This window comes from Sipha flava, unplaced genomic scaffold (genome assembly GCF_003268045.1).
Source record: "Sipha flava isolate LNK unplaced genomic scaffold, YSA_version1 163_pilon_pilon, whole genome shotgun sequence".
NCBI classification, from domain to species: Eukaryota; Metazoa; Arthropoda; class Insecta; order Hemiptera; family Aphididae; genus Sipha; species Sipha flava.
The window spans coordinates 1,044,628-1,060,486 of NW_020271821.1; the positions used below are offsets into that span (position 1 = coordinate 1,044,628).

The 15,859-nt window shown below is 26.9% G+C and overlaps 1 protein-coding gene across 1 annotated transcript; it reads right to left on the reverse strand.

Moving 5' to 3' along the window:
* Positions 1–3,246: 3,246 nt before the first annotated feature.
* Positions 3,247–11,062, reverse strand: LOC112679515 (putative uncharacterized protein DDB_G0282133; the record flags this gene model as incomplete). The annotated part of the gene is given in 2 exon segments (XM_025549353.1): positions 3,247–3,263; positions 3,369–11,062. A coding segment is annotated over 1 exon segment (7,659 nt). The 3' UTR covers positions 3,247–3,263; positions 3,369–3,379.
* Between the last annotated feature and the right edge of the window lie 4,797 nt (positions 11,063–15,859).

Genomic DNA, 15,859 nt, shown 5'->3' on the forward strand with positions numbered 1-15,859 from the left:
TGATTTAAAAAAAACACCAAAATCAATTAATCTATACATAATATTAAAATAATATTGTAATATATATATTTATAACACTAACAAAACAAAAAATAAAGGTATAGTGGGCTGCTTTGCGAGTTTTGTTTTTTCCCTTAAAGTACGAGTTACATTATTATTATATTATATCTGTGTAAAAGTACTAATCAATACAATAATGCATAATAAATAAATATAAATGTAATTTATACAAGTAAAAAAAAAAAAAAATTACATTGACATTAATGTAATACGATAATGAAGTGTTTGTACAATTTAAAATCCAAGTCCGTACCTACACGATTTATAATGATTATTATTATAATAATACGATGACGACTATATTATATACACATAAATCATACATGTACCTATAACATAACTAAACCACATGCTTTACAAATGCACAATTTAAACTATGATTTTTTAATACGTGTATCACACGATTAATAGTATTAAACGATCAGTTATCAGGTTTTCAAATTATAAATATATGATATACATAACAAATGGGTATATAATATGTTTGTTTTGTTTGCACAACATTAAAATTAGTACCATTAATGCCACTCGTAATATGTCATTTAATATACATTGTAATCGTACCAAGTCATTATAATTACACCACGGCGCTGTCTAAAAATTTGTCCGTAAACCCAATAGTGGTAGAAGAGGTTTTTTTTCAATCGATTACTTTGTACAAGCACACTGTACGGCACACATTCGCGAATCGAAACATCGGTAATAAGGCACAAAGTTAAAATATTTTTTTCTCTTTCCACAAAATTAAACCAAACGGACAAACACTGCACAACGGATGCGTTCATTCAAAAGTAAATTTAGTTATACAATGTAGCCTATAAATGAATTTAGTTAATTTATTATTTTTTATACAATGCATTATTTCTGAGATCTCAATAAGTAATATATTTTAATGTGATCAGTCTTAAAAACAGTATATAATAGTTCACCGACTTTAATTAACACATACGGTTATAAATATATATATAAAAATTAATAATTAAATATTTTCAAACCAATTTATAAATTCAAACTCTTAAACTAAGTAGGTACGTAACTTAATTGTGATTGAGATGATTTGTTATAAATTCAATTTTATACAATATGGTTCCTTTAAGTCTATATGTGAATATAATATATATTTGGTCATTTAATATATTTACAAGTATATAGGTGTAACGCACAATATAGAGTCATACGTATATCATGTTATATATGTACGAAAAATAGTAGTTCTGTATTTATATAATAAATATATGTGTGTGTAAATATAAACATAAAGAAAAGTACAAGGTGTTTATTATAATAAAATATTTAGTTAAAAAAAACTAAATGTACAGAACAATATGATCCAGTTTAAAAGATGTTCTTTCACAAAATATGTAGTGCAGAAATCCGAAATTCACTAGTACAGTATAAATAATACTAAAACCATTTATTAAGCTGTACATATATATATATATATATATATATGTGTGTGTGTGTTTAAAAAAAAATTCATTTTAAAGAATTTAAAATTTACGTAAATATTTAAATCTGAAATTAAAAAATTATTAGATTACCCACAAACATTTTTAAAAAAAATCATGGAATATACATTTAATTGTTTTGAAAAATATTAATTTTATTTACTATCATTTAACCCTTATTATCCTTTTACTACGAAAAATAAACCGCCAAAACGTTTAGTCGCAATTGAAAACACAATAAGACTGAAAATTCTTAAATCGGAAAAAAAAATAGTTCTGTTAATACCAGGGAAACAATATTTGGATTATGTTCAGAGATCACATTAAAATAATTTAGAATATTAGTCATAAATATACCTCCGTTTAAAGCTCGAAATTTTAAAAATAAATTAGAATAATTACAATTACGTTTTATCAAAAATACCTTTGGGATTTAGCTCTTCAAATCACAGCCAATATCAAATCTGAAATAATTTGGGGAATGTGTTTGGTTAAGATATTCGTTTAGTGTAATACATTACTTATAACAATAAAATACTTTAAAATAATATTGAAATCGAAGGAAAACTAAAGTGGAATTATAATTCATCAGTTTTTTTTTTTAGTTTTTTTTTTTTTTTTTTATAATAAAATAATTAAAATACTGACTAGGAACAAAATATGACTAATGAAAAACTAACTTGAGTAATGTTAGAGTGTGAGAAGGATTTTAGGGTATAAATTATATTGTTTTAAGCTAAAAAAAGTTATTTGTAACCAAGGGTAAAACAACTTAATACTAATATCAAACTAAATCATCTTTAATAACTATTCAATATTTCAATTTTTCAAACAATAAACTTAAATACATTTTTAAATAATTGTATTTGATTACCATTAATAAATGTAACAAGTACAAGTGAAATAATATTTAACTTCAATGTAATTTTTTTCTCTATTGAATAGTAATCGTTTCATCCGTTGTCATTGAATAAAACCTGCACAATATTGGCGATTCTTTAAAATTGAAAAAAAAATTGGAACGGTAATTCAAATTTGAGTCAAATTATGAGCGATTCTATTCAACCATTTATAATTAGTGTTAAACATAAGCAAAACTGATATAAATTTGAAAACGTTAATAATAAAATATAGCATACTTAATTGTAATTTTGATTATTGTTGGATAACTATAACAAATTGGCGTTAATAAACAAGAGATACGATAATGATGATCAATAAATAGAGGGAACTCCAATTAATCCTATTAAAGTTGTTGGAATACTAACATTTAACAATATAAAATTAATTTATAAGTTTACGGGGTCAATGTTTCCGTTAAAATATGAACTACGCGAACAATAATAATCTTTGGTATTTTTACAGCTCTTTTTTTTCAAAATTCAAAAATCAACAATTCAAAACAAAATAAAATCAACAAAACTATAACCTCACATAAATAACAATATAATTATGTATGATCACCAACGAAAGCATATGTACCTGTTGTAAATAAAATCTTAACAGTCAACGAAAAAAATAATAATAATATAATAACTACAATAGGATCATCCGTTTTGTCTAATACAATGTAGATTTTTGATAAAAAAAAATCATATCGAAAACAACAATCGTAAAATATAAAATGTAAAACAACAATTGAAGAGAAAAATCGTGATAAAGTTTCAAGGTTAAAATTAATATTGGTAACATATGTGTTGAATCTGTCCCATTTATGAAAAAAAACATGTTTTTTTTGTTTTTATTCATATTTTTCTGAAAAAAAAAATGTACACAACCGTAAGTTACAAGATTTAATAGTTCGATACACGCATAGGTCATATAAAAAAAAAGTGACTTATCGAGGATATGAAAACATACCTGATGGTAGCTTAAGTGTATCGAGCCCTTTTCACGCCATGGGTGTCTGCAGCAGATTCGGAAGTAGGAACAAGGTGTCCTAGGTGCAAAGTGGTGACCCCACCTGCCGCCATTTCGTCCAATTTTCGGTCTCTGACTAGCCGAACCATCAACTGAGGAGTGTCATCATTATTGTCGTCGCCCCCCTCGAATCCATTACCACTCACATAACTAGTGTAATTGTTGTTCTGTCCATTTCGTCGAATTACGATTTTTGGCAATTTTCGAAAACATTCCTGTTGTGAACTGGTATTGCTATTAGTAATACTGCTGTTGCAATTACTACCACTGTAACTATCATCGTAGTCCCTTTTAAGACTGCTAGAGCTATCGTTGTAATTCTTATTAGGGCTACTAAAAAAGTTATCACCGTCTTTTGCATAACTATTACTAACTACATCGCAGTCCACTGCAGGGCTTCGCGTTTCGTCGTAGTCTTTTACGGGGCTACTAAAAATTTCGTTGTCGTCTTTTGCAGAGCTAGTCGCTCTCTGTAGTACTAATCGTTTGACGTTCACCACTGACTTGGGCGATACTATGGACCGACAAGTCGCAACTTGCCACTCACTTGGTGTTTGACTCAATCTCACTTCCACTTTAGCCGGACCCAACTCGAGTTTTGTATCCTTTGTCCTCTGCTGATCTTCAGCTCCCTGGTTGTTTAAATTAAATATTCTGCCCCAAGGTAATTGCACTTTGATTTTACACATTGGGTCCGCTGTTTTCACAGCCATTACGTTCCACCGTAATACTGCGATCGGGGGACATTCGACGATTGCGATGTTGCCGACCGCAAGGTTGTTGTCGACATGTTTCATTTTACCAAGTTGCCGTCGACGCCGTTTCTTTAGTTTCATACCATTCACTCTACGAGCCAATAATCGAATGTTGAATTTGTCTCTAATGTTAACTCGATGCTTAGCTAGTTTTGATATTGTTTTATGCAGTACAGTCTTATATTCATTTTCCAAAGATTTGTCCCAATACACTTTATCGCCGCAGTATTCAGGTGTAGAGGTTTCTGACTGAAAATCGTCGAATGGTGACGGAACTGGTGTATAAATATATTCAGGAGAAAACCCTTCATATGGCTGGTCATCGACAAACGCACTATTATCGACAATATCTAATTTTTCGTTACACTGTTTATTCGCAACACTATAATTGTCTATACTATCATTACACTGTTCATTTGTTACACTGTTCTTACACTGTTTATTTGTTACACAGTCGCAACACTGTTTTGAATCGAACTCAGTCAAAGGTATATTTTCTTCGCCAATATAACTAGGAAGTTTTGAGTTTTGTGTAATACTATCAGCATTAATTTTTATTAGTGAACATTCCGTTTCGATAGTATTTTTTACAATTTCTCGAGGTTTGCCAATAGATTCTTTTCTATAAATTAATTTCCATGGTTTGTAAAGTTTATTCCGTTTTTTAAAAATATGTCTAGTACTTAATCGATCATCTTTAATGACATTGGATTTTTTGACTTCTTCATCAAATATATTTTTTTTCATAATACTTTTACAATGATATTTGAATACAAACTTGACTTTTGGTGATTTTTTATCTTCATCAACATTTTCTGAGTTAACAGTATTTTTAATACAAGATTCATCATTTATTTGATGAACTGATAATTTTGAACCTTTTGTACTTGTTGAATGCTCAACTAATTCATTAGAGTGTTCGTTACATGTTAATCCTGGCTTATGTAATAAAAGGGATTCTGAGTTGGCCGAACTTTTAACTTCAATATTATAATTAGAACTGTGTAGGCATGTTGATTCGACATAATTTAATGAATAAGATTCAGATTTTTTTGCAACTTCAGTCTCAAAAATTTCTTTAGAATATTTTTGATATGTTAATTCAATGTGATTTAATGAGCTAGATATGGAATTGATAGAATTATCAACCTCGACAATATTATTCAAATTCTGATAGCATTTTGAATCAATATTGTTTGATGAACTATGTTTAGAACTTATTTTTTCTTTGACTTCAACGATGTTACTGGAATATCTTTGACAGATTAATTCCAAATGATTTAACGAACTAGGTTCTGAATATGTCAAGTTATCAAGCTCAGTTATATCACTTGAATATTTTTGGTATATTGATTCAGTATTATTTAATGAACTACGATTAGAATAATTATTTTGACTATCATTATCGTCATTATTGTCTAATGTTTTTTTTGTATTTTCTATAGTGTCTAATAAATCGGATTTTATATTATCATATGTGTTCTTTGTAACGTCACCTTGAACTATGTCAACTGCCTGGTTTTTTATAGTTTGAATATTGTTTTGATTTATTAACTCCATATAGTTTTGTTTAATGTAAGTGTTCTGTTGTTCTTCCAACATGGTAGTGTCTTCATATTCTACTGTTTTATTAGAAGTATCTAAAAATGACCTATCTTTATTAAATGTATATTCATTCGATTCTTTTGAATTACACTCTTTTGTTGTTAAAACTTTGTTGGTTTCTTCTTTCAAATCGTTTTCACGTTGTGACAACGAAACAGTAATTATGGATCCATATGAATTATCATGAAGTAGATTGTTTGATTTATTTAATGTTTCGTCCGTTTTTTTTTCCATATCACTTCCAAAACTTGTTTCCGTATTCTCAATTTCTAAATTTTGGTCTTCAATACTTTCTTGACTTTCAGGGACGGCACATTTATCATCATTGTGACAGAAATTTTTGGAAGTATTTAAGTTATCTTTTTCAATGTTGAAATTTGTAAAATTGTCATAAACGTTTTCAAAAACATTTTGAACTTTAGTGTTATTACTGAAATTAGAATTATTTTGAGTGTCAAATTTTTTGAGATTATTTTTTTCGGTATTTTCATTATGGACATCATTACGTACTTCAGAGTCAAGGTTTTCTTTTTTATTATTTTCTGCTATACAATCTTCAAAAACATGATCGATTATATTTTTTTTATCTTGTTCTCTATCAATTACATCATTCAGTGCTATACTATCATTACAACCCAAGTTTAAGGTTTCTTCAGTTTCAGTTTTTTCAGGATTATTTGAAAAATGTTTGGCATTAATTTCATTTTGTGCATTATTACCTTTATCGACAACTTTATAATCGTACACGGAGTCTATTTTATTTTCATAGGTTTCTTTTGAACTAGTCGATACGTGAACATTAACGTTGGAACATTCCATTTCTAAATTTTGAATAATCTTTGTTTCGAAATCAAAATCATGTATTTTTTCCAAATTTTGAGTTTGGTACTTCTCATTATTATTATTTTCCAATTCAAAAATACATTTACTATTAATATGGTGTTCAATATTTTTTACTGTTTCCGAATGAAATGTTGATTCAAGATTATTTTTATTATTTTTTAATTCATTAGTTTCTCTTTCATTTTCTATAATTATAGTGGATGAATTAGATTCAAAAATATTTGTATCATCAATATTTAATTCAAAATCAATATTCGAATGTTTTGAAGTTTTGGTTATTTTATATACATTAGAATTATCGCCATTTATTTTATTAACTTCAGTAGCTTCAGTAGGATAATCACATTCAATAATTCTTTTAGAATTTGTTAAATCTAATAAGTTTTTTTCTTGATCTTCAAACCTAAAATTACGGTCTTCAATAGTTAAACAATCAACATTTTTTTCTGACATGGATGTCTTGCCATTATTGGTATTTTTTTCTATTGAATCAAATGAGTGTTTTGATTTATGTTGATCTATACAATTTTCATTATTACTTCGAATTAGATTAATATTGCGATTTATATCATTTAAAATGCTACAGTCTGATTGTTTTTCAGAACTTTGATTGCAACTTATATTTTTATTACTTTGAAGTTGAAAATCATGTTGAATTTCGCTATCGTAATTAAAAACCGTTGGAACTGATTTTTCATGGCCATCGATTTGTTTTTGATCATATACAGCATCTTTACTTTTATTTTCATCAAAATAGTTTTTAATTAAATAGTTTGATTGAAAATCACATTCAAAAGGCAATCGAGTGTTATTAGATGTGCTATTTGAATTAGCTGTATTATTAATGGTATGTTCACCAATTTGATCTTGAATCCTTTCCTCTAAACATTTATCAACAATAACTTCATTAAAAGATTTATTTGATTCATTATTACAATGCATATCAAAACCAAATGAAGTTTCAAATTCGTCCAAAGTATCTCGATATTTCTGATCATCAGTTTTCGTGCTTTCTAAGCAATGAAAAAAATCAGTAGAGTTAATTTTTTCATTTTCGGTGTTATGGATTTTATTCGTAGTTAAATTACTACCATTTGTATTTTCTGATAACTTCGTGTTTTTTTCCTGATAATTTTCATTTATTTTTGACTTCGACATAAATGTGTTGAGATTTTCAGGCGTGCTTTTAAATTGCGTTATTTCTACATCACACTGTACAACAGCACTAGAAGAACGATTCAAATCACCTTTAAGTACAAATTTTTCTGACCAAACGTCAAATTGATTTAATTGTACATTATTATACTTCGATTTCAAATCGGCCATATTGAAAATATTTGTTTGATTATCATTTATACCATGTCCAGTTTTATTTGATATTACCCTTCTATCATTAACGATATTCAAATCATCGTATTTTAGCTTTTGTTTAATAACAGTGTACATCTGATTTGGGTCTCGTATAATAGGTTTTACAACGTTAAGTTTAGGCGGTATAGCCATAGGAGCTAATGGCTCTTTATCTTTAAAATTTGGTAATCCAACAATATCAGACTTATTCTGATCATTTTTAACATTTGTCATTTCATTTGTAGTTCTAATACACTTGGATTCTGTAAAGTGTTCGAAAATCGAACCATCTGTCCTATTTTCGCTATCGTTAGTCGGCTTCTTAAATGGTATGTATTCATGTGGTTCATTTATAACTGGCAACTCAAACCCATCGCTAAAATCAGGTATTCGATTATTCAAGTTGAAAACATCTCGCGAACGCGTATTGTTGTTAGAATTCATATCGCTAGGTTTTGAAAAAGGTAAATCTTTTATAGTGGCTAGTGTTTCGTTTTCAACTTTTTCACTACAAATGTTTATTTTATTATTAGATTCTACAAGAGAATTCATTTGATTCGAAAATAACTGATTATGAACTTCACTATGATTAGTAGATGGGTTATTGATTTTTTTACTAGAATGGTTATCATAGCTTTCAATGAAATTCCAACTGTCAAAAAACGAATCATGATTAGTATTAGCTTTACTGTTTACTGTCAAATCAACACATGGCACGTTATCCTTCCATTGGGCCGAAACGTTTTTGTCCGAATTCATATTATCTAAAATGTTATAATTATTTCTATCATACAAACAAGATGATTCCATATTCATATTGGTATTTTTCATAATTTTATCCAAGTCATTTGATATATTCCAGTTCATGCTTTCAAAATCGGTTTGCGTCGGTACTTTATCAAATTTATTTTTATCACAACCAGTTCTCTGAATGACACTTTCGTGAAATCCGTTGTACTCTTGTCTGTGGATATTTGGTGATACTATAACTGGAAAACTTCTATTGTGTGAATCCATTTGATGTACTGAAGGTTCATCATTAGAAATCGTGGAGTTGTAGTTACTGTTTTCATTTAATACTTTGTTAAATTCATCATTTCCGTTGTTAGATTTATCAACACTAGACGGATTCTTTTCAAACACGAAAGGATTGCCTTTAGTTTCATCAGTAAGAGAAGAAAAGTCTAGCGGTTTAATAGTAACACTGTGATCATATAAAGACATATTTAAATTCTGTTCTTGAGATCCTTGATCGATGTTCCATGGTGTTGGTTCTTCATTGGTAACGTTCAAACATTTTTTGGTTATATTTTCTACAATACACGAAGAATTCATGTGGTTAGATTTAATAGTAGATGCTTTATTACTTTCGTTTAAAATACAAGAATTGATTCTAGGAGTAGAATCATTATTACAATCAATTTTATTTATGACGGACGGTTCAATATATTTGTCTGTATGATGTAAATTGAACATCTGTTGACTTTGTGTATATTTTGATGAATCTTTGATCGAGTTATCAATAGATCGATTCGTTTGAGTTATTTGTCCGGTATATGCTGCCGTGCCAAAAGATACACCATCATTTTCTTGTGATTTACTGAGATTGAAAATTCTGTCAGCTAATCTTTCAATGAGATCTGTAGATGAAATATCAGTATTCTTTTTACCGTACCAAGCGACCATTCCATCAAAATTAACACTATAACTTTTTTCAGGCTCTCCATTTGATTCTGGCAAAGTTTTTTTTTCATTAATAAATGGTTTAATGATTCCCGTTTCTCGTTTCGTGTAGTCTAGGGGTTCGAAATTCGATTTCGACGGTAATTTTGCTTTATTATTAATATAGTCTATTTCATTTGGTTCAGTATTAATAATTAATGGGTTTTGATTTTCTTTAAGTACTTTTTCTAAGTTTTCATAAGATACAACATTTAATTTTTCTTGAATCTTAGTCAATGCATCACCTTCGAGTGTCATGCAGTCAAGTACTACAATTGGTGCAGCAGCCTCATACGACTTTTCATTGGTTTCTTCTTCTCCTTCGTCCCAAGTAGCTAGAAATTCTCTGACATTCAAATTACTCTTAGTAGAATTTTGTGGCGTGATTTGCGTTGGTCTAAATGGTTCACTCGGTCTTTGTACATCTGGATAAGATTGCATTGGTTGATCATTATAATATTGTTGTAAATATGATGATGAATTTTGATTATTTTGAGATGAAATAGGTAGTCTAGAATTTTGTTCGTGAGATACATACTCAGGTGTATTGTTTTTCAATGGATTATGGTAAATCGAAGACCGATAGTCATGTACATCGGGTATAGGTGGAATGTAGTTATAAGGTTTATGAGTGCTACTCGTAGAATTTGGATACGGTTTGCTTTGATAATTTGGTAATCTTTGGTAATTTTTGTCTCTACTGTAATCATGTGATTCTATACCGGAATAGCGACTTATAGGGCGTAATCTATCGGTAGGCCAAGTAGGATTGGCTGCAGGGGGAATCCACAAGTTATTAGCAGGAGGACAATAATTTGTATTGTTTAAATATGAGTTGCTGTACTTTTGCTGATAACAGTTTTGTGTATCATATTTAACAGGTAAATCATTTGGAATGTACGGTAGGAACTGTTCGGAGCACGGTGTTTTTAAAGTCTTTTTTGATTTATAAGATCTGTTTAGTTGCTGACCGGGTCGAATGGGGTTGTATAACACTTGTGGTGGGGATGTCTTTGGTATATTTTGAGACCTGAGTCGACAACATGGTTGACAACATTGAGGCACGTTTTGCCCGTACATATTTGCAGGTACATATTGATTGGTAGCTGGTGGGTACGGAGTAGGAAAGTCGAGATTATAATATCTAGAATGAAAGCCGTACAAGTGGTCAAGTCGAGGATTTGAATTCCATGGGTATACCGCCGGTGCAGTAGGTTCGGTTGATATAAGGGAGTTTTGATGGATTGGGGCGACGACATTATGAGGCGGAACATATGCAGATGAGCAATTTGTAGTTCCATAATTAATTTGACCATCTCTCAAGCTGTTTAACATAACTCTTCAGAAGATCTACATAAGCTGTTAAAAAATAATCAAAATGAAACAAATTATATAGTTTATAAATACATATGTAAGGATAGAATTGTGAAAATTTTCTAGAAATAATAACAAAATGTCACTAAGAAATATGATCACTGAAAATACGTACCATCGATTGATGGTTAACCCAATGTACAACGTGTACAACGAGTATAAAATATCCAAGTACATTATATTATAATATTTAGCTATAATTATTCCTCTAAACAAATTTTTCCGCACAATTTTATAAAATAAAAAATTAATTAAATTATAAATTAACAGTTGAAGAATTTGTTATGTTAAAAATATTCCAAACAAATCAAGCAGTCATTTTTAAATAATAGAAAATATTATAATATAAAAATAAAGTAAATGTAGAGATTATTATTTAATTAAGTTTGTATATTTTTTAATATACATAGATAAAAACATAATCAAAAACAAATAATATCAGATGATGAAATGTTTAAATTAAATACAATGAGTTATGAAGTCTTTAACAATTAATGATGTATACATTTCATTTGATTCTATTCACCTATTTTTGGAAATTTATGAGTTTGTTAAATATTTATGCGTGATGTTTTTTTTTTCATTAGGCAATATAGGAAAACACATGGGTCATTCGAAGAAAAATGTTTTTCATATATTATATTTACGTTTCCGTTTCTATGGAATAATCGATAAACATAATAACATAACCCTTCGAACTCTACATACAAAAATACGAATATAATGACAAACCAAATTTTTAATCAAATAAAATGCTATCATATTATTAAGGTTATTATTATTATATGAATAATAAACTTGAATAATAACACCGTTTAAATGAATTGAAATAATTTAAGATAATGAAATTTAATTTGTAAAAATGTTCAAACACATATTTGTATTGTACATGCTATTACAATAATGCGAAATAATTATGATTTTCAAATATTGACATAAATCAAAAATTACTTTTTCTTTTTTTTAATGCTTCAACGAGTTTCTTACATTACATAAAGTAACGAACTTATTTCATTCACGTATAATGAAATGTTATATACATTTTTATACATTAATTTAATATTTTGATTAATATTATTCAGGTTAACCTACATACAAATATGGTTTTATAAACTTAATATTTTCATCAGTTAAATAAACAGATCATATACAGTTAAGCAAATAATATAAATTAAAATGTTTTTTCTGCCAACTGTGTCTAAATAATTGTTAGTATGAATAAAGTTTTAGAATTCAGATGTGTATGAAATATGTTTTGCGCAGAAAATAACTGCCTCTGACTAGTTCTGTTCAGTGTAAATTATTAAAAATTTCCAATTACTTTTTTAACAACCATAATTATTTAAATTTTTAAAAATGAGACTCATTTTTTTTACAACAATTTTGAATGTAACAGCTTTTATTAAACAATGTTTCTTCAAACCTTAACAAATTGAACGAGTAAAATAGTAGTTTTGATTATTAATACATCAGTAGGTACATATTTTTGTAAACGTGAAATGAATTTAAATAACAATATAATATATAATTCAAATGTGCTCTCAAAGTATTTTAAATTATTTTAATCTTGTTTTATAAGTATACATAAAAATAATAGACATCAGACAGTAAACAGCACAAACATCATAATAATTTTATATCGAGAACACGATACTCGAGCTATCTGCAGAGCGTGCGAATAGAATACTATAGATGAAACCTTGAATAACATTCTTATCTTTCGTTTTTAAAAACATTTTTTATAATATTTTAAAACATTTGTACGATAAAACATTTTTCTTTAAAACATTGTTACGAATTTTTATATAACAGAAAATTGAAAAAAATAGGACTAAAAATAAGTAAGTAGAAACCGTCAGCTATTAAAAAAATTATTATACGACTCATAATATCTAAAAAAATATTTATACAAAATAAAATAAATCATTTTATTCAAAAAGACTAATAGATAAAATTTGTTAAAGTGAAAGGTTCACGAACATCCAAATGTTAGATTAAGAGAAATAAGTGAAAATATAAATGTAAATTAATTTATGTCATTCGTTAAGTTTTATTTTTTTATTCATTTAAAAAACTATGATTATCAAACATCCGATTACAATTTATATGTTGGTTATCTTATAATTAATACTTGCATAGCATTAAAAAACTGAAATGTAATTAAATAATGATTATTCAAACATTATAATAATATTGTATTATATAATTCAATGTCTTGGATAGATTTGAAATTAAGTTCTTTCCAACATTCGTTTGTCAAGTAATGGAATATTAAAATATATATTTTTATTTATAATTTCACTATTTTTCACATTTAATTAAATTCTTACAGTTATTTCTTACCGAATATTTACAAATAACTCCTAGTATCAAGTAAGATAAATCTCTTTTTCTATACTGCATAAACATAATAATATTATTACGTGTTATACGAATGTTAGTTGGCTTCATTGTGTATACTTTTAATGTGTAGTACATATACGAGTATATTATTAAAGCAGAGAAATATATGAGTGCTTTTACGAAAAAATAAGTATTGATTTTTTATGAAGAAAATGTAGATGTTATAAAACTACATATTAAATTGATCAAATGATGCGTTTTCAATTTTCAAGTAAGTATTAATATTAAAATTTGTATGATGTTAATTTAAAACCTAGCTTAAAATATATAAGTAAAAAAGATTTCTATTTCATTTTAGATTTTTTGTTAAATAACAGCATTTATTAACTAAGTAGTTTTACGATTTTTAATCAAATTTTGCTGACGTAGCATTTTTGTAAACTAATATTTTCCTTATAATCTATCAAATATTTTGGCTACTAACACTTATAAATTATAAATTTAAAGTTGACGCTAATACGATTTAATATAGTATATATAATGATTGAATAATACCACAGTTTCAAAACTTATTCCAAAGTTTTTACTCTGATTGTTAAAACTTAAACTTTAACCAGAACACAAAAATGAAATACTAAAACAATGAATTATTTTTGTTGAATATTATTATTAAGTAAAGCATTTAGGAAACAAAGAATGAAGATAAAATAATTAGCTTAATGTTAATTACTTAATAAATAAGAATAGGACATAGGACAAAGATTGCAGGATGTTGGGCATTGTTTTCTCACTTAACGTAAACCTGATAGATTATTATAAATTTGATAACAATGATTACCCATTACATTTGAAAACCATTATGAGTTAAGAGTACTAAAATTTTGTTAAGATATTGCTGAAAACGTGTTTACATGTCTCTATTATAGTGCTGTCACAACTTTTTACATAGTTTTTTTAATGTGTTGAAGACTACCCATTGAGAAATTTGAAATTTAATCATTTTTAAGTAGATTCTGTATTTTACATTTTCTATCTTCAATTTTTGCAAGAAATTACTTTAAGCTACGTTTTAGTTTATAAAATATATATAATATACTATCAGAACAAAATTATAATTAATTTCTCGTGTGTGTTATAGAATTCAAATTAAATATTTATCTTTGAATTATATTAATATAAAATCAATTTATCGTAAGTTATTTTACAAATAGACTACTTTGCTGAACCAATAGTAATTTATACAATATATTAATACTAAAAAAAATGGTTGATATAAAGTCATTTTTTACAAATTCATAGTACATAATTATAAATATTTAAATTTAAAACTGTATGATAGATACTTAATGGAAACTGAATAAATGCTTATACATGAAAACCGAGGTTAAAATCATCGAAATCATATTTAAATTTTCCAAGAGTTGTGTACATTAATAATCAACATAATTAAGTAGATACCCATACTTTACTATTCATTTTATTAAAATTATTTTGAATGCTAAAAAAAATGTAGATTAATAAACGTTAGTAATGACATATGATCATTTTAATCGTTTAATTTTTATATTTTTCACTATATATGGTAGTAAATATTAAGATTTTATAATATTACGCATTTAATTGCATAACTATTTTTTTAAGCCCCATGTAGAAGTTACATAACGCACACGGTATTATAATAGAGCATAAAATACGTTATTTTTTCAATACTCTCCATTGCAAATTGTCTACTAATTTATAAAATAGTAGAAACAATAATAATAAATATTTTAATGAAATATTCATTTATAAATTATATAGCAAGAAAAAATGAATAGTAAGTTTTGGTATTTTGCGTCCTTCTTTAAATTTAAAAATAAATAAGTCTTAAAATTGTTAACAATATTAGAAATTACTATTGAGTAGTGAATATAATTTAAAAATCTCACAAAATATATTTTAAAATTAGGTTGACTTAAATACTTGTAAAAAACTTTTTTGCTGTCGAAAAATATTTAATTTACCCTTAATGAGTATCAAATTAATTCATGACCAAGGGAAATAAAATATAATCTAGATAAAATTTATAAACGTACAAATACAGAATAAAAATACGGTGAAATTATGGTAGTAAAAATGAAATTACAAATTCATATGTTAGTTTCTAGTGAGAAACGCGGAGCAATATCTGTCACATGCAGAGCACTTAAAACTTCGTAGTTTTTGTGAATCTATATTTAAGTATTCCTTACACTTTAATAAAATTTAGAAGCTTAATAGTACTAATAAGTTTGATGCATTGTCCTATCTTTATGACTTAAGAAAACCATATATACAGCAATTATTTAAGTAAACATTTTAATGTCTTATATACCAAAACATGTTTAGTGGATAATCTCTTTAATATTTATTTGAAATGTGTATAATATCTTAACTCAATCGATTCCAACTATATTTTTT